General features: G+C 36.3%; 1 protein-coding gene across 5 annotated transcripts; it reads left to right on the top strand.

The window, feature by feature from the left end:
• The first annotated feature begins 1778 nt into the window (after positions 1-1778).
• LOC113114001 (TNFAIP3-interacting protein 1-like) lies at positions 1779-18892 on the top strand. 5 transcript variants are annotated; one of them, XM_026280669.1, is made up of 19 exons: positions 1815-1872; positions 3657-3747; positions 6209-6391; positions 6740-6889; positions 6983-7071; positions 7612-7674; positions 8247-8441; positions 8555-8649; positions 8897-9032; positions 9885-9977; positions 10084-10149; positions 11075-11206; positions 12586-12714; positions 14699-14824; positions 15389-15514; positions 15648-15728; positions 15869-16057; positions 16727-16811; positions 17761-18892. In XM_026280669.1, the coding sequence occupies exons 3-19, from the start codon at positions 6247-6249 to the stop codon at positions 17820-17822; spliced, it is 1962 nt and encodes a 653-aa protein (XP_026136454.1). In that variant the 5' UTR covers positions 1815-1872; positions 3657-3747; positions 6209-6246; the 3' UTR covers positions 17823-18892. The 5 variants fall into 5 exon arrangements, with proteins under 5 accessions (XP_026136453.1, XP_026136454.1, XP_026136455.1 ...); XM_026280668.1 differs by lacking the exon at positions 3657-3747 and having other exon boundaries at positions 1779-1872; XM_026280670.1 differs by lacking the exons at positions 1815-1872; positions 3657-3747 and adding an exon at positions 5067-5231 and having other exon boundaries at positions 15872-16057.
• The last annotated feature ends 441 nt before the right edge of the window (positions 18893-19333 follow it).

Below are 19333 nucleotides of genomic sequence, written 5' to 3'. Positions count from 1 at the left end.
ATAAAATCATATTTTTATGTAATGGGTCATATATATTTTTAGTCTGTGTAGTTTTTTTTATTTTTATTACAGGTGTCAAATTAATTTCCTAACGACAACAGAAGGCACAGGACAAACACTTCCTACTTTTTTAAAGTTAAGCATATTTATTTAGCTTTTTTATATCTTTGCATGATTATTATATAACTAGTTGCATTTAATGATTAGCATTTTCACATGATTTTCGTTACCCTTTGATCCATTTTTCAGTCACAAAAAATCAAATACCACTGGCCTTAAACATCCAGTATTTATTTCAGCAGAGGATGTTTCTCACGTCCTTATTTTCATTAGTGGCCTGAATAGCTGATTCACCCAGATCAGTCATTAACTTTATTTACATGACAGACGCCACATAAGGAAATTCCCTCCTGTTGTAATCTATGCAACTCTGTTCTGAATAGGAAATATCTGGTTATAAACTGCAGATGGTAAATGTGATCTTTGATGCTCGGTAGATTTCATTTAATTTTCTAAAGATAAATCATGCAGTATGATGTTGATAAAAATAAAAGCAGAAGGACATAAAAAAATGGAAAGTAAAAAAACATAGGACTTGATACATATATAAGTGCCTGCCCTGAATACGTTGCTTTTGTTGGATTTCTTGATGCACATCACACCTTAATTACATATCACGTGCCATTTCGAAGTTTTTTTTTTTTTAATTGTATTTCAACACATTTTCTGTTCTCTTGGGCTTCGCACCAGTTTCAAGAGAGGTTTCCCAGATAGCAGACAGCAACAGTATTGTTATCTGCTGATTTCAGGGTGTGAGTAGTAGCATTAATGGATCTTTTTCCGTGCAACAGCCTTCCGATCTCAAAAACCAACCTTTAAACCATTAATTCATTATACTCTTTTCTGCAGCTATGTGTGCATACACGCATCTGTTTGTGTGTGTGTGCAGACGTGTCTTTGTGTGAGCGCAGCTGTTGTCAGGCCATCTTTAGTTAAAAGAGGAAAGAAGAAAAAAACTTGTGGGGCTAGGAAATCCCCTGCAAGTAGACCAACATCCCATCCACCATCGATGATGTCTGCAATAGCAATAACATTGTTAAATTCAGAACAAAACATCAAATACATTTTCATAATGATATTTTCGACTGTGTGTGAACAGTTGCACATGCAAAAGCAAGACAAAACTGAACTATCTGGGGCGTTGTGAGATGTTTAATGTCAGAGGTAACAAGAGGTTACTATGCAGACAAAACTTAAACAACATGAGTGCATTTCTAAGTGTACTTTTTGTTGAGTTTGCAAATCTGCATGCAGCTTTGCATTTAAGAAATGTAAGGCTTTTTATCAGTGCACATTTTGTGCATGTAACCGTGATGACTTTTTGTGGTTTAAAAACGTTTTAAAGACAACCCAAATGCAATTATACTCGTTTTATGGACTTTCTTCTTCATTGAGCTTTATTTATGGGACAGTTTTGAGGCAAATGCATGCAGTATGATGATCATGATGATGTATTTCAATTCTCTAACTCAGTATAAGGCATTAAACTGCTGATTTATGAAGTAACTATAAATAATTTGATGCAGTAATCCTTTGCTCCTTTTTACAACATATACTTATAGCATTGTAAACAGTCAAAATATGCTATGCTGCTATTTACTATTCCACTAATTTATCTGTTGTCTGGTAACACTTAGCTAAGCAGTCTCAAGTTCCTGGATGCATACCAGGTCCCACTTTTGAGCTAAAAAAAATATCAGGGCCTTTCACTATGTGGGAATTCCCCCTTATGTTTAAAAACACAGCAAACGCTTCCCCCACTGCCACCAGTTTCCTTAAAAAACGCCTCTCGGACACAAGTATAATGTGTAGGTGAGTAATTGTACCATGTTTTTATTTTTATTTTCTAGTATTACTAATAGAAAGAGAAATTGATGTTTCTTTTTTAAAGCTTGGATAAAAATGGGAAATTATATCAGTAAATTTGGGTTTCCATAAAAGCTGTGACAAAGGTGAATTTATTTTTGATTATGATGTTGATTGTAGTACATTTTAAAGGAATTTTTATGAAAATTCACCTACTTATCTGTTGTTTACTAAAAGCATGTGTTATGCACTCGAACTGGAGTAAAGTAACTTTCTAAAATATATTTAGCTTTTTAATCAATTCCTTTTTCCAACTATCCTTGAGTGTATTTTATATATATATATATATGTATACATATATATATATATATGTATACATATATATATATATATATATATATATATATATATATATATATATATATATATATATATATATATATATATATATATATATATATATATATATATATATATATGCACTCTAATTTGGAGACTATTTACTGTACATGCAGCTGTACAAGTTTTTAAGTTGCTTGACTGTATACAACCGTTATTTAAATAAATCAAGTTTTCTTATTTTTTTGTATTATTAATTTTGATAAGTAACCACATAAATTGATCATTAAACACATTTAGATCACACACATATGTGGCAGAATCTAGTACGAGTTTGAAGTTAATCTTTAGTTTCCACAAGATGTCACCATTTATTTTCAAAGCAGGATAAGATTTACAAATAGGATGTTAGGAATAATCATTTTGAATTATGGCGATGGCTGCCATATCAATGATACTGAAAAAATGTGTTGTAAAAGTCACATTAAATTTCCTGTAAGAATATTATTGTTCTGTGGTGCTGTAATGATGGACACTGAGCTCATACTTGGATTACAGGACAAAAAGTTTATATCTGGCTGGAGTGATCCTTTTGTTCTGAAACTTTCTGTGGATTGCATGTGCAAGGTTTTTTTTTTTTTTTTTTGCACTGATTGTAAATTAAATGTAATGAACGTGAATATAAAACAGATTGGATATGGTTAAATGAATAAAGGGACGTACTAGTAGTTTTTTTTTTTTTTTTTTTTTTTTTACCCAGAATACTGTTAGAATTCTGATGATTAATGAATTTTCCTGAAGTTAACCTCAAGGGTCATAAAACGCGTTCATCCATCCATGTGTTTACTTTCATAATGAGCTTCAGTTTCTGTTTTCAATAATGGTATCATTGGAAAAATGCTGAAAATTACAAACCCAGAGATTTCCTTTAATTAATTAGACCTACCATCTCTTCATAATGGAATTTTTTTCCCACAAATTCACAACTCCTGACAGCTTTTCCTGTCAGTAATGTGAAAACCGTGGAATATTTTGACAAAAAAAAGCAAAAACAAAAAAACAAAACTAATATGCCAAGCATGTTCCAAATTGCAATGACTGTACTTTCAAAGTATTTCTAAAATCTCATATTTCTCAAATTTAAATATGTACTGTGCGTCATACATCATACATACCAAACTTAGTGTATTGATTATGCTAAGCATGTTGAAAATATGTAATTTTCATATAATGGTTTAACTTCCAGAATTGCCCAATAACGACAACTCTTCTGTTACCCAATTCAAAATCTCATTTTTTAATTTCTTAATTTCATCATGTATGAACAGCCTTTTAATTTGCATACTCAGATTGAATAAATATTATAGAATGAGTTGAGTAGGCTATAGAACTATAGTATAGCATTTACTACTGAGTACTTTTTATTTTATTTTTAATTTTTTTATTTTCAGAATAGCTACTGGGGTTTAGAACAGCTGAGACAACCAATTTAGTTTCCTGCAGTACTGATTAACGTTTTCGAGATAACTCACACCAGAATGAGTAAGTATGACAGACATCTGAATCACCATTAGGTTGCTTAATGAATGCACAGTTATTCATTTACACCCTGTTTACTTCATATGTGGGTAAAAAAAAATAATAATGCAGAGATACAATTAGATGCTTATTCTTGTCAATGAAAATACATTTTATGATAAAGTGGATTTTGCGTGTCTGTTCCATTGTGTGTGTCTAACTTTATTTGGCACCAAGTGAATTATCACTGTAATAAGTGGGCCTACTGTAAATATGTAAATTAAATTAAAAAAAAATTATTATTAAATATAAATCTGAAATATTTTATATATTATATACTACTACCAATCACTTAACACACACACACACACACACACACACACATACACACATATATATATATATATATATATATATATATATATATATATATATATATATATTTTTTTTTTTTTTTTTTTTTTTTTTTTTTTTGGCTTTATGTTAATCACGAACGTTTTAGAAATATGACATTAGATACAAGAACTAGTGCAAAGAAACGTAACATCAGATGGAAAGCAGGCGAATCATTTAAACGAATCATTTAAAGTTAATCATAAAATGTTGAAGATGAGTCAGTTTTTTTTTCTATAGCCTATATGAGCTCAGCCTAAACCACTAAAATAGTAAAGCCATCGTGTGCCATCGAAAGAACGATGACTGATTCTTGAACGAATTGTTCTTTCGAATCGAATCTTTATCATGAATCGTTTGAACCGGATAATGGTCCAGAACAATTATTTCACGAATTGCACTGAATCGATCCAAGCGGTTCGTAAAGAGAATCGATTCGTAATGATCCACGAACCGAGGAGTGCGTTGTACTGTAACTAATTTGAGAGATATTAAAGGACTGGTAATATATTTGAGGCCTGAATAAGACAGATCTTAATAAAATGTGTTAATAAGCTACAGTTCAATAAAGCATACAAAACCTTTGGCTTTTAGTGTTGTTAAAGCAAATTATATTTGTGTTCTAAATGGCTGGATGTTTTACAAGTAAACACGGGCTGCAACAAGCTGAACTGGAAACAGGAAATACAATAAACACCCTTATTATTATTATTATTATTATTATTATTATTATTATTATTATTATTATTATTATTATTATTTTTATAAAAAAATATAGAAAAACGTGTATTACATGACAAAATATACAGTGTCTTTATTTGAACGTTTCAGTTCGTGTATTAAGGGACCACTTGATGGCGCAATTACGCTCTTACATGAAAGAATCACTTCATTTGTGTTGCATCTAACGAACCGTTTGAATAAACCGATTCGCGGAAAGGAATCGGACTTCCCATCACTAGAGCGAACGCGGCTCTGTTTACATCTGCGGAATTTCCCAGCTCGCGCCGCGAACCACTTCCGCAAACCTCCGGCCGATCAAAGACGCGTCTCCGTCAAGATACAGAAAGCGCTCGTCGTTTCATTAAAAACAAAGAACTAGGGGTCAAAAACAGGTATGTATAAATGTTATCGTGCGACCAGTTTGTTTTTTCCCCTCTTAGGACATTATTGAGTGTATTTAGGTGCTGTTTGTGGCTTTAGGGAGAGCTAGCGTGAAAGCTTTGTCTGCTAGCGTGGTAAACACATCACCTGCTGTTAGCCGGATGCTAAGCTAATAGGATCATATTTGTTTTGAAAGTGAGTCATTTATTTAGAATACAAAATACGTTGGGTTTGATCTTGTGTGGGCAACGTTAGGGGGTTTCGGCTCATTAATAAAAGCTCATGGTTTCCATACTGTTTCTGTTTGAGGTCGTATTGTTAAGTGAAGTAATTCGAGAGCTGTTGATTAAGAGCTTGGAGGGGATCAGAAATAAACATGATCATCTAGATAAGGTTTCCTGTAGTCTAAGATCATCTATTAGCGTGATGTTGACACTACCAGAGCTGATTAAACAGGTCTTTTCATGGAAAGGAAAGTGAAAGGGTTTAGCTTTAGATTTAGTTGGGTTTACAGTTGCTGTGAAGGTAGGTGGCTGTGTTTTTCACGATTCTTTGTTTTTGAGATATTGTCTTTCTAGGATACGAGATATTGTCTGGTGTCTGGCTGCTGGTTTGACCTGTCACTTCATGTAACGTTAAATGTCACTTGTCATGGTTATATGGAAGTGAGGATTTATGCTGGTCTCGGTTGACTGATTTATTAAATGCTGATGGGAAAACCATAAGCTGTTTTAGAATATCTTAATGACTGCTATGACACATTTAGTTATGATATCAAAGATGTGCATTCAAATCATTATGTCTTGAAATAGGTAAAGAGAAATCCCCAAGATGCCATTATTCAAATGCTTCTCTTTGAATTGCAAATTGACAATTTTTACGCCCTTCAATGCCGTCAGTTCATGTTACAGTGCTTATCTGAGAGTTTTTGTTTAACCTGTCTGTACAGTACACACATATGAATGACCACCTGATTTCTTTGTTTTAGTACAGGGAAGCATGTTTGGTAAGTGACGGGGGTGACAGATGGAGGGAAAAGGCCCATATCGCATCTATGACCCTGGTGGGAGCGATTGCCAGGTGAAAGACGAGGCCAGCAGCCTCAGCTACAGACAGCTGCTAGAGGAAAACGCCGTTTTGAGGGAGAGAATGAAAGGGCTGAAGAGTTTAGGTGAGAGATCCTAAACTGCCAGCTATTTTTAATGCCTTTGAGCATAAAGAACCTGATTGATCCGGCTGGTTTGGTCAATATGAACCACCTGGGAAGAATATAGATAAATCACTTTATATTTTCAATTTCACCAACTGTAAGTGTCTAAGATGAGGTTACGTAATAGTTAAATGCCTTGTGTGTTGCTCAGTCTGCGCATCAAACTCATTAGATCACTGGAATCTTGTGTTGCTAATTTGGACGTTGGTTCAGAAATGAAGCTATTCTGGATTTTCAGCTTTTTGACATACAATTATGTCAGAGCAGCTGCTTTTTGTCATTGTCTCATTGTTTTCTCGTGACTGGTAGGAGACCTGTTAGAGGAGTCTCAGACAGAGGCAGCAAAGCTTCGGAAGAAGGTGGAGGAGCTGGTGAGGGATAACGAAGCGCTGAAGTCGTCCACGACCAGCTTTGCCTCCAGTCTGTGCATGGGCGCCCCTGTTCAGACAGATAGACAAGGTAGAGTTATATCATTTTTCTGATGGAGTGAAGTCTGTGAACCAAAGAGACCTCTTCTTAACCCAGATCTCATGTGACTGTGGCTTTCTTTAGGTCATGGAAAACATCACGCTCATCCTACAACAGAAAGACAAGAATCTCGGGATTGTTTAACTGGAAATACTTTACGACCAGAGGCAACTGTAAGCACTTCTACTGAAACGTTTGGAAGCATGCTATAAATATGATACCATCCAAATTTTAAGTCAATGATGTTATCTCACATAGTAATATAACTTTCAGTTTTGCGAATTGCAGTTAATTTGAATCCCATGTGAAGTCAAAATAGGAACATATCCTTTATAAATTCATACTGTATAACTGACATGTTATAACTAGTTGGATTTCCATTATCCCTTTATTGTGAAAATCCCACACTTGGATTATATATGCCAGTTAGGTGAATTGCTGGTTAAGTAGTTTCGACCTGAACAGTGAAATATCCTTCATTACTTAATATTGTGTGTGTTTATCGCAATGCACGTGTTATGATATATTCCTAATTTCCATCATAGCTGTGTTAATCGTGAAATTTTTTTCGCAACATGCTTTACAAATCTGAATGGAACTTCTAGTTTTACTTGTCATTTTCCTCATCTGTGAAGGGTAAATTATTTACAAGTTGATGTTCTGTGTGACAGTCAGAGCAAGTGTTGTAATGCTGTGAATTCTTGTATTTACAGGAAAGTTCGTCTGAGTTTGAAGTGGTGAATATGGAAGAGAAGACGGTTTCGGAAACCCAGACGGTGAGTTTTAGGGATGTTAGGAAATCCTGGGCTGCTACAGTCACTCAACTGCACGTGTGTGAACTTGGTGTGTATTTTGCTGGATTGTTGCTCCGTTTCGAACATTCCGTATTCTGTCATTTTTTGCTACGCGTGCAAGTCATGTGTGACACATTCCAGTCACTGTAGTTGCTCAGCTGTTTTCTTCCTTGTCAAGGATATATTCATTGTAATGAATCAACGTATCTGTATGAGGCTGTTCCTTCGATGACTCAGAGGGAAACTCCAGGATTTAGTTAGTATGCAGATAGACTGAAAAACTCATGCATGTGTATAAGTTTATGGAATACCTCTTTGGTTAGGTTTACAAAAACTTCTGTACACAAATTTGCAAAACTGGAAATGTATAAATAGAGGTATTTAAGGGTTTTTTTCACTTTCAGTTTATGGTTTCGCAGTGCTTTTCTTGTGTATTGGGGAAGATGAAGTCTAGATATTGACAGTAAAGGTGCCACTTGATCCCTAATGATTGTTATTATATGTTAGGGTGTTTTTGGGAAGAACGTTTGGGTAAATTCTGCTTTATAATGCAGACTGGAGGGATGCACCTGCCACAGGAGAACATGGAGCTGGCGAGTCAACTCCGGCGACTGGAGAGTTCTTTTAGTGTATTTGCTGAAGAGTCAAATCCCAACCAGCTGATGGCTCACCTGGGCCGCATGGCTGTGGAATTCCACCACTTATCATCCAAGGTCCAGAAGAACGAACAGAGAACATCTCTCCTGCAGGTGAGAGGGCTGAGCTTGTGACACCTTTTGGGCCTCTGGATTGGCTGTGAGTCCTGTTATGTGAATTAATCGAGGTTTGATTTACTGAGAATTTAATTCGCTCTTATCTCTAGACACTCTGTGAACAGCTAAGACAGGAAAACAGCGAGCTTAGGAAAAAAATGGAGGAGGACCTCCATTACCGTAACCGAGATCTGGAACAGCTGAGGTAATTTGTACATTTTTCTTATATTCTCATCTTTTATTTACTCATGGAACAACTAAAAGCAAAAAAGCCCGCTGTGAATCTGTGAGAGGAATCAGTGTGAGTAAACTGTGAAAATATCGTAAGGGGCCACAGTATTTCCTGCTGTGCTGGAACTGAGGGGTCTTTCCATCTGAGGCTTGTTCTCTGACTGTGTCAGATAGAGAATCCTGTTTCCAGTTTTGAGTTTGGTTCTGTGTGCTCTGGACAGGCAGGAGAATTTGAAACTGAAGGAGCAAGTCAGCGGAGGAGCCCAGGCAGCAGCTATTGAGCAGCCGAGTCCAAAGGAGGAGCCAGTGAAAGAAGAGATAGTCAAAACTAAGGTGGAAATGACCGTGACTCAGCAGGTGTGCACTTTCTTTCTTTTTTCTTTTCCATGAACCTCTTTATCGCAGGTGACATCACCATAGAATTCCTGGTGCTGTTCTAAATTTGTGTTGGGTTTTTTTGTCTTTAAATTCCCTTTCAGACCAGTGAAGTTGCGGTCTGGTTGCTTTTTTGTTTTGTTAGCTCTTTCAGTGGGAGTTCTTAGAAGAAGAAAAAAGAACCAATGTGTAAATTGGTCCCCGGTTTCTATATTGAGAAGCTTCTTATTTAGTCACTTTTGCCACTTCGATTAGTTTTGGGAATACCACCTTGGCTCTGAATACTGCTCTTCCTCAATGGTCTTTCTGTTTAAGTTCCTCATTTGTGGGTTTTTTTTTCACAGTATGACTAAATATTGAAGAACAATACGTACGGTCATTGTGTTACGTTCTGACTCAACCTAAAGACTGCTGTATTGTAGTATGATGGGAAAATTCTAGTGGGTTGGTCATGACCTAATGCTTTGATTGATTACATGTACATGTGAACAGTTTTCAGTCTAGCAGAGATAATTTATGGTTTTTAATTGGGAAGACCATTCAAACTGAGTTTCAGTTTCCCTAAAAAGATATAGGATGGATGTAGATTTGGTAATTATTAACAAATTTCACTTCATTATATATATATATATATATATATATATATATATGTATATGTATATGTATATATATATATATATGTATATGTATGTATATGTATGTATTTAAATACATTCATTTAGAGGAATGAAGAATGGAAAATATTAAATTTTCCATTAAGTAATATTTTAGATTCTTTTCTTGTCAAAATCTTACTCTTAAAAAAATTAATTTTTTTTTTTTTTACATTTACAGTCTGGTAAAGCTGTGGAAAAAACACCATCTAAAACTTGTGATCCGGAGGTGTATGAGAAAAAGATCAAGCTTCTGGAGAAACAGAGGAAAGATGTAAGAATTTTCTGGAGGTCCCCTGCTTTCTTTATGCTTGCTTTCCTGCTGACATAGTTTCCCATTTGACTCTGATGTGTCAACTCTTGCCTTTGACCTTTCTCAGGTACTGGAGGTGAACAAACAGTGGGACATTCAGTGGAATTCAATGAAGACACAGTTTGAGCAGAAGGTACATGTCAACATATACACGTATATAAGTGCTTTATAAATATGTTCCAGTGGGCCTTCTAACTAATCATTGTAGCTCAGCTTAATGATAGTTAAAAAAAAAAGAAACGCATTAAGAAACATGAATCACTTTACTAAGAAACAACAATTGCTTAATGAGTCCGACCAGCCAGTGTGTGAATGGTGGGAGATCGAAGCATATGAATCATCACATAAAATTCCTGTGTAACTTGAAGGCTGCTGACTGGCCCTGTTACTGCATTTGGGTGGCGGTGGAAACGCTGTTGGGGCAAAGGAATGGAAAGCAATTCTGTGTGTGTGTGTGTGTGTCACAGTATTGCACACCAGACCACAGGCCCCTCCTGTCACACCTCTGGCAGAATTTCCCTCACCTCGCCCGTACCCACTGTCTTCCTGTTGTGGCTCGCCGTAGGGGCTGGCCAAGGTTGCACAGCTGCGTGATCTCACGGCCCAGAGATGGTGATGCCTGTTGCATCTCCGCATCTGCTCGGTCTGAAAAAGCATACCGGGGCTGTTTCTCTACACGCATCCTCTGTCGTCATGGGGGGTTCGTGTTAAACTCAGAGCAGTGGAACAAAAACAGTTCCATTTTGTTATTCTTATTGCTTTGATTTCATTTTTTGCGGTTTATTATTTTTTATCATTCTTTCTACCATAAGATGCACCACACAACTATAGAACAGATTACAGCCCCTTGTCAAACTTCTGATAAATGCACACTCGGGCATGCAGATTAAAGCATACTGCAATATATAAAATTTTTGCCCATTCAGGGCTGTTCTGTAACTGATGGTCTTTGATTTTGTGATAGTATGGACTGTTAACCAATGTATCTGAAACCAATTTACAAAAACACACTGTCAGGTGAGCCTTCATCAGTTTATGACTTCTACCCTCCTTTGTAGATCACAGACCTAAGGCAGCGGCTCACTGACTCCCAAAAGGCTGTGCTTGAGCTCGAAGCAGAACGAGAACTGAGACAAAGAGATTATGACAAAAAACTCCTCCTCGCCAAGTCTAAGATCGACAATGTGCAGGTACACCCTGGTCTCAACCGCAGACAGCACACCCACAGCCAATCTTTATTACTTACAGGTGGAGAGAAATTCTGATTGTAAAAAGTCTACTAATTTTCATCTTATCACTGCATACATGCTTGACACACACACACACACACACACACACACATATTTATAGAAGTCTGTTGTTGTGGTTTAAACCAAATAAACTTGCCCCTAAATGGAACAAAAAAGCTTTAAATTTTTGTCAGACAGTCTTTTCCTGTGTAAGTCTTTCTTTATTTGATTTTTGTTTAATCATTTACATTTTCTTACTCTTTATGAAACATTTGACTGGTATTAGCACCTCTGTGGAGCTCGATAAAGGCTTCAAGTAGTCATTCAGTGCTTTCAGTTTTCTCTTGGGAAGCACCAGTCATTCCCTCTAGCTGACCATATGACATTCTTAGTATACAGGAATAGTTTCCCATCAGTCCCGGAAGGGACATTCAAGCATGCCACAGATAAACTTATACATTTATTGAGTGTCAGATATTGTAATTCTAATGCTGTTGATTTTGCCCTGAATAGAACCATTGCTGCTGATATGTTGTTAAATTGTAAAGAAATTTATGAAGTGTCATAGACTGTGTCATGTGACGACTGGTTTCATTTTCACATCCACAGCCTACTTATCTTTACATCTCAATGCTCTCATGGTTTTTAGTTTATTTATGAGTTATGGACAGCATTACTAAGGTTTTGTCCGTGATACTCACCCCCAAAGCAGACCACAGATGTTCAACAGGAGAGGCAGTACGCACATCAAAATGTCATTAAAATAGTCATTAAAATGCATTTGAATGATATTGAAATTAAAAAAATGTTGACCACAGGTTTTTATATTACATGCTTTAAAGGTCACATGAGTCTCATGTGGGCAGACTGGCATGTGTCAGGTGCTTTGACAGGTGCTTGCTTGCCATTATGAGTTGTTTTCCCCAGCACATACCATGCATATTCTTATTTGAAGATGTTGTGTATTTAAAGTCATGTGATCATTTCCATTTTGTAAAACATCAATACAGAAAGCAAGTTGCAGATGAAAATTAAAACATCCCTGAGCACCCAGCAATTTTGACTATAGTGTGTGTTGATAGACTTTTTTTGTAATTACAATACAAGAAATGAACTTGCACTTTTCACCTGATTAATCAAAGACATGGGTTATTTAGGTATTTAACCAGAAAAGTGACATTTATAGTAAAATGTTTTAAAAGACAGTCCCTCACTAGTGTCAGAAAATAAATGTCCCTAACACTGACTGCATAAAGTCTAGATGTATGATCAAGTGACTGTGTTAACAAGTGTATTTCTTAGTCCAGTGGTTAACAAGTGTATTTCTTATGTTGTCATAGGGTGAGAAAGAGTGCCTCACCTCAGAAACATGTGAGTTGAAACAAAAGGTGCGTTACCTGCAGGACCAGTTGCTTCCAATTACTAAACAAAGAGAATACCAGGAGAAAGAGATCCAGCGGCTCAATAGGGTCAGTGAAGCACACAAACTTACTAATGCACATACACTTCCTAGCTATCTCAATGAAAACATTTTCACCATCCATTGTCCTTAGTATGACAGGCACTAATCTAAAGCCTTATGGCATTTGTACAAGAAACATAGAAGAAATACATTAATTATGAAATATTACAAATTAAAATAACTTTTATATTCTCACACACACATATATACATTTATATGTATATGTATATACTGTGTGTGTGTGTCTGTCTGTGTTTGTGTGTTAATAGTATACAAACCCCATTCCAAAAAAGTTGGGACACTGTACAAATTGTGAATAAAAACAGAATGCAATGATGTGGAAGTTTCAAATTTCAATATTTTATTCAGAATACAACATAGATGACATACCAAATGTTTAAACAGAGAAAATATGTCATTTTATGGGAAAAATAAGTTGATTTTAGATTTCATGGCATCAACACATCTCAAAAATGTTGGGACAAGGCCATGTTTACCACTGTGTGGAATGCCCTCTTCTTTTTGTAACAGTCTGCAAACGTCTGGGGACTGAGGAGACAAGTTGCTCAAGTTTAGGAATATGAATGTTGTCCCATTCTTGTCTAATACAGGCTTCTAGTTGCTCAACTGTCTTAGGTCTTCTTTGTCACATCTTCCTCTTTATGATGAGCCAAATGTTTTCTGTGGGTGAAAGATCTGGACTGCAGGCTGGCTATTTTAGTACCCAGATCCTTCTTCTACATGGCCATGATGTTGTAATTGATGCAGTATGTGGTCTGGCATTGTCATGTTGGAAAATGCGAGGTCTTCCCTGAAAGAGATGACATCTGGATGGGAGCATATGTTGTTTTAGAACTTGTATATATCTTTCAGCATTGATGGTGCCTTTCCAGATGTGTAAGCTGCCCATGCCACATGCACTCATGCAACCCCATACCATTAGAGATGCAGACTTCTGATCTGAGCGCTGATAACAACTTGGGTTGTCCTTGTCCTCTTTAGTCTGGATGACATGGTGTCCCAGTTTTCCAGAAAGAACTTCAAATCAAAGATTGTCTGACTACAAAACAGTTTTCCACTTTGCCACATTAAATTTTTAATGAGCCTTGGCCCAGAGAAAATGCCTGCGCTTCTGGATCATGTTTAGATTTGGCTTCTTTTTTTAACAAATAGAGTTTTAGCCAGCAAAAGCGAATGGCACGGTGGATTGTGTTCACCGACAATGTTTTCTGGAAGTATTCCTGAGCCCATGTTCTGATTTCAATTACAGTATCATTTCTGTATGTGATGCAGTGCCGTCTTAAGGGACTTACACATAGAGATTGTTCCAGATTCTCTGAATCTTTGGATGATATTATGCACTGTAGATGATGATAACTTCAAACGCTTTACAGTTTTTCTCTGACAAACTCCTTTCTGATATTGCTCCACTATTTCTCGCCACAGCATTGGGGGAACTGGTGACACTGCCACTTTGAGAGGCTTATTTTATACCCAATCATGTTGCCGATTGACCAAATAAGTTGAAAATTGGTCCTCCAGCTGTTCCTTATATGTACATTTAACTTTTCTGGCCTCTTATTGCTACCTGTCCCAACTTTTTTGGAGTGTGTAGCTCTCATGAAATCCAAAATGAGCCAATATTTGGCATGACATTTCAAAATGTCTCACTTTCGACATTTGATATGTTATCTATATTCTATTGTGAGTAAAATATAAGTTTATGAGATTTGTAAATTATTCCATTCATTTTTTTACTTCCAATTTGTACCGTTTCCCAACTTTTTTGGATCGGGTTTGTTATTAATTCCTGTGTTGGCAAAAGCTGAATTCTCAGCAGTCATTACTCCAGGCTTCAATGTCACACGGTCCTTCAGAAATCACTCTGATTTTCAGATTTGGTGCTTAAGAAACATTTCTTATTAATTTTGTGCTGCTTTATGTTTTTGCTTAAGCAAACGTCAGTTCTGATTGTATTGTCTCTTTTACAGGCATTAGAGGAAGCTTTGAACCTCCACTCTCCTTCTTCCACTCAGCCAGGCATGAACCTGGGAGAAGGTGTGGCCAACCTGAGACAGCAGGAGCTGCACACACAGATAGCTGTATTGAAGGAGCAGGTACAAACACTTGAAGACTTATGTTGATAATGTTCATGTTGCTTTTAACATTTAACATTTATCAACATTTAGATAAATGTTAAATGTTAAAAGCAACATTCTTCTTGTCAAATTTCATTGGAATTAGTGGGGACCTGATCACTTTGGTACCAGTTGATATATTATACTTTATCATTGAACGCATTAACATTCATACAACTCAAGTGTCCGATTACTGTGGTCACAGTATACTCTGACATGGCACAGTGCTCTTCTGTGGTCAGATGAGCCAAAATAGTAAATGTGCTCCTCAGAATGCTTGAGTTTTCTCATTGCGTCAGATTTTGTCAGAGGTTTTCTAGGAGTTGAGGTTTCACTCATTTAAACTCTACATGAATTGATTCTGTAGACATTTTACCTCATTTATCAAAAATGCTTTGTAAGAAATGAGTGTGTTAAGGTTCCATGAGTCATACAGTTTGCTTGAGGTTTGATAGCTTCTCTCTGCCTTACAGTCTGCTGAAATGCACCGATGGCTGCAGAGATCTTGTAGATTTACATCCTCATCACATGCAATGTTTTCAGGTAAAAATCTTTGAAGAGGATTTCCGGAAAGAAAGGAGTGACAGAGAGAGGATGAACGAAGAGAAAGAAGACCTGAGGCGGCAGGTGGAAAGGCTGCAGGGTCAACTGACCAATCTGACGAATCAGGTCAGTATTTACACGGACCCTTAGACTGTCAGCTCTAACCAATGAAATGACTCCAGAGAAATGCCCAGTTGGTTAATAAGGAGAAACGAAAGAATCTTATGCGAGTCCTGAATTCAGTATCTCTGTTTCTCAGCTTCATCAAGCTCAGAATGAGTGTCAGAGAGAGCGTTCAGAGAGGTGTAAACTAGAGAGACTGCAGATGCAACATAAGCAGGTAAATGTGCTACGTTGGCACCACCTTGTGGTAGAAGCTCTAATATTGTTATTAATACAGATCACAGTCAACAAATCGGGTAGAATCGCTAAATGGAAAGACAACTGGATCTTATTTAGATTTTGTTTTTCAATGTTTTGGAGGGGCAACAGGAAAGGAGGACGTCTGATCCCACTTCTGGCTCGGCCAATGGCCCGATAAGCCCTCCATACTGTGGGCCGTTTGTACATGTGGGCCATCCAGGTCTCGATGGGTGGCCCATACACTTTCCACCCAGGATGCCCAACATCAGTACAGCACCCGGCAGGGATTTCCAGCCTGTCAACCCCGTAAGTATGCGATAACAACAGTAGTACAATTTCACGGTTCTTAACAGACAAAACAACAAAAGCACCCTCAGTTTAATATTAATGTCAAATATTAACAAACTAAAATATACGAATAATTGAAAAACTTAAAACAAATAATTCAAGTAAACACTTAGTACTAAAGAATAAATAAATAGAGCTTTTAAGTGTTAATAACTTTACAGAAACCAGGCTGTATACTGCACAATTAATACGTTTATTTTTCATGTCATTTCATTATTATTTTGAAGTATTTTAAGTGCAGTGTAAAGAAGTGCATTTTGGTATTTGTTTAAATCAACTTACTGATACTGAAGTACCAGTGCACCTCTAGTTAAGTTTCAGGTCCTAGTTATGCACTTACTGGAACACAGTTGTTGTTTTTTTGGTTTTATGTCAGAGGAGGTTAGTTTGATAGTGAGTGAAATTCCTGGTTTTTTTTTTGGCCGATTTTTGCTTTCGTTACATCCTGGAACAGACACGAGTGTCATTCCAGCACTTTCAAGTGGTTAACCACATGTGGTGTGAAAAAGACATGTGTGGCTATTATGATTCGTTTTTTTCATGAGGTACAGTGTGCAGAAGTGGACAGAGATTGAAACCGTTGTTCTCTACGTATAATGATTTCTTCTTTCGTGTGTGTTTGTTCAGGGTTTTCCCTGGCAGTCATCCTTCCCACAACCACGTGGTTCCAGAGGACAAGCAGACACAGCGAGACCCCCTCCAGACACTGCAGGTATTTATTAGATTCATCCTGAGGATTCATTTTGTCAGTCTGACCCAGTGATATTTCAAGCATTCCACTGGAGGCAGTTCAGATGAGTGAGAACCATGACAGACGAAACATGAAATGGCCATAGTTTAAAATTTCACAATGATTGTACAAGGCCTATGAAGTTTAGTTTCATTTTGGGTCTGTCTGGTTATCTGTATCATCAACAGACATAAAAATTGACGCAATTTGCTTTCCATTGTGCATAATTTATTAATGTACAGTTATTCTGAAGATGAAAAAGTTTGTTGACGTAATCTAGTCATTTTCCACCTCTGAAACATCATCTCTGCTAAAGTGAGAAGGCAGCTTTCCATAGTGTTTTATATACACACTACCAATATTTTGTTTGTGGTATCATAACTCAGCTTTTACACTTTTGTCAGATGCATCACCTCAAATCATGTCATTAATTTTATCCTGCTGAATATTCTTTGTTTACTCCGCAATATGATCCATTTAATATTGTCTTTCAATAGCAATATCAAGACCTGGGTTTAGTTAAATGTTAATTGATTTCAGTTAAATATACAAATTTCTGAACACTTTACATTTTAAAATGTAATTTATTCTTGTGATGGCCAAGATTAATTTTCTGCTTCCATTACCCCAGGCTTCAGTGTCACATGATCCTTCTGAAATCATTTAAATGTGCTGTTTAGTGCTCTTTTGAAAGTTGAAAAGAACAGCATTAATGTGAAATAAAAATAGTTTGTGACAATGTAAAAGTTGGTCAATTCAATGCAACCTTGTCGAAGAAAAGTGTTAAATTCTTCAAAATCCACTCTTCTCTATGCAGTGATAAAACGGAAGACATTTATGTTCAGAACACACCTCAATATTTTCTCTGAAAGAAATGTAAAGAATGTTTTAAAAATGAGGATTCTTAACTTAATTTCTTTTTTGTTGACAGAAATGGGAGCAACTGGATTTGGGAAAAGGGAGCGTCAGAACATAGACCCCGGAAAGCACTAACCACAAATTCTCTCTCCTGGAATGACTCCCGGCTAGTAGCATGATGCAGTTTATTTTTAGTTGGCATGGCGTGAACTATTGGTTTTTTTGTTTATTTGTTTTTTGTGTGTGTATATATATATACACACACACACACACACACACACACACACACACACACACACACACACACACACCACTTTAAGAAAATATTGTTTATATACTTACATCTTATAATCCTGTTTGTGAAACACTGTTCTGGCAAATTAAGAATATACACATTTATTATTTTACCTTTTTATGAGTGTTCAAGTTTAAATTATCTGCTTTATATAATTCTATGCAGTAATTGAAGTCAGTTATTTAATGGTTAATATGATTGAACGTTATTTTTATAACAATCTACCTATAGAGTTAAATCTCCACTGCTTAATTAAATGATAGCTGCCTGAAAACATGACATTTAGTGTTTTGGTACTGATCAAGACTGACAGACATTTGTATGTGCAATTAGTGAAAATGTGTATCTAAAAATATTAACTCTATAGGTGGATTGTCTTGAAAATGGCTAACAGTAGAATGTGACTGAACTGATTGATGATTCCTTCACTGGCTGTGGTTGAGATGATGGGAGAGGTCACATACTGTTGAGCGTCTGCGCCACTGTTTATTGAAGCCATATATGACACCTGTTAACCTTTCCATCTGTTCGATTACGTTCTGGGATTACTTTATTAAGCGCTTCAATGGCTTGTTGATCCTTCAGATTCATGTGATTGTAATTGAAATGATAATCTATTGAGGAGGGCTTTCATCTGGACGACAGAAGTATCACAGTAGTTTTGCTTAATATTTTTCAAGTTTCAGTGTTCAAAAACATTATTCCTTATGTGCATATGGAAGTGATAAGTTATTTATATCTATTGATTTGACAGCTGAGTGTGGTTTATTGTCTTAAGTGATGTTGTCTTGAGTGTATTGTTTCGTGTCTCCCTTTACATATTGTAGCTACTGGAAGACTGTAGGATGTGAGTTTGTGCACATGCACAACCACAGGAAGTGGGCCAGAATAAATAAGTTAATCCATCACATTAGTGCAGCCCACTTTCATTGGTCTCTTTTTTTTTTGTGTAAATTCTGAACATGAGGTGGAAATCACCAAATCACCAAATGGCTGATTACAATGGGTCCAGTGTAGCACTTAAAAACATTGTAATATGTTTGGAACAGGGTAAGAATCATCTGTTTTCACGGCCATCTGCCATCATGTGTGCAATGTCTCCAACCTCACTGACCAATGCTTTGAACCAAACGCAAAAAGGTTTGTATATGCTCACAAAAGATTCCCAATGGCGAGCAACTCATTTGCTTTCAAATGGTGTGATATTTGTCATGTAGATGTACAAAAAAAATAGACAGCCATTTATTTTATGAATATGTGGTTGGATTTAATTAACAGAACGAGTTATGATTTGTTTTTTCAAGTTGAAATGTCTTTGAGCTGGATTGCACTCTGAGATGTGAGATTTATT

This window comes from Carassius auratus, chromosome 14, assembly GCF_003368295.1.
Source record: "Carassius auratus strain Wakin chromosome 14, ASM336829v1, whole genome shotgun sequence".
NCBI classification, from domain to species: domain Eukaryota; kingdom Metazoa; phylum Chordata; class Actinopteri; order Cypriniformes; family Cyprinidae; genus Carassius; species Carassius auratus.
Note: the sequence above shows the minus strand (reverse complement) of the source record. Positions and strands in the feature narration are given on the sequence as shown.

What these genes read in the sequence shown, in the direction of transcription:
- LOC113114001 (XM_026280668.1), top strand. Translation starts at nt 6,247, where the DNA reads ATGGAGGGAAAAGGCCCATATCGCATCTATGACCCTGGTGGGAGCGAT. An exon ending in TGCAGATGCAACATAAGCAG is followed by an intron (nt 15,729 to 15,868) that starts GTAAATGTGCTA and finishes TTCAATGTTTTG; the next exon opens with GAGGGGCAACAGGAAAGGAG. An exon ending in ATTTCCAGCCTGTCAACCCC is followed by an intron (nt 16,058 to 16,726) that starts GTAAGTATGCGA and finishes GTGTTTGTTCAG; the next exon opens with GGTTTTCCCTGGCAGTCATC.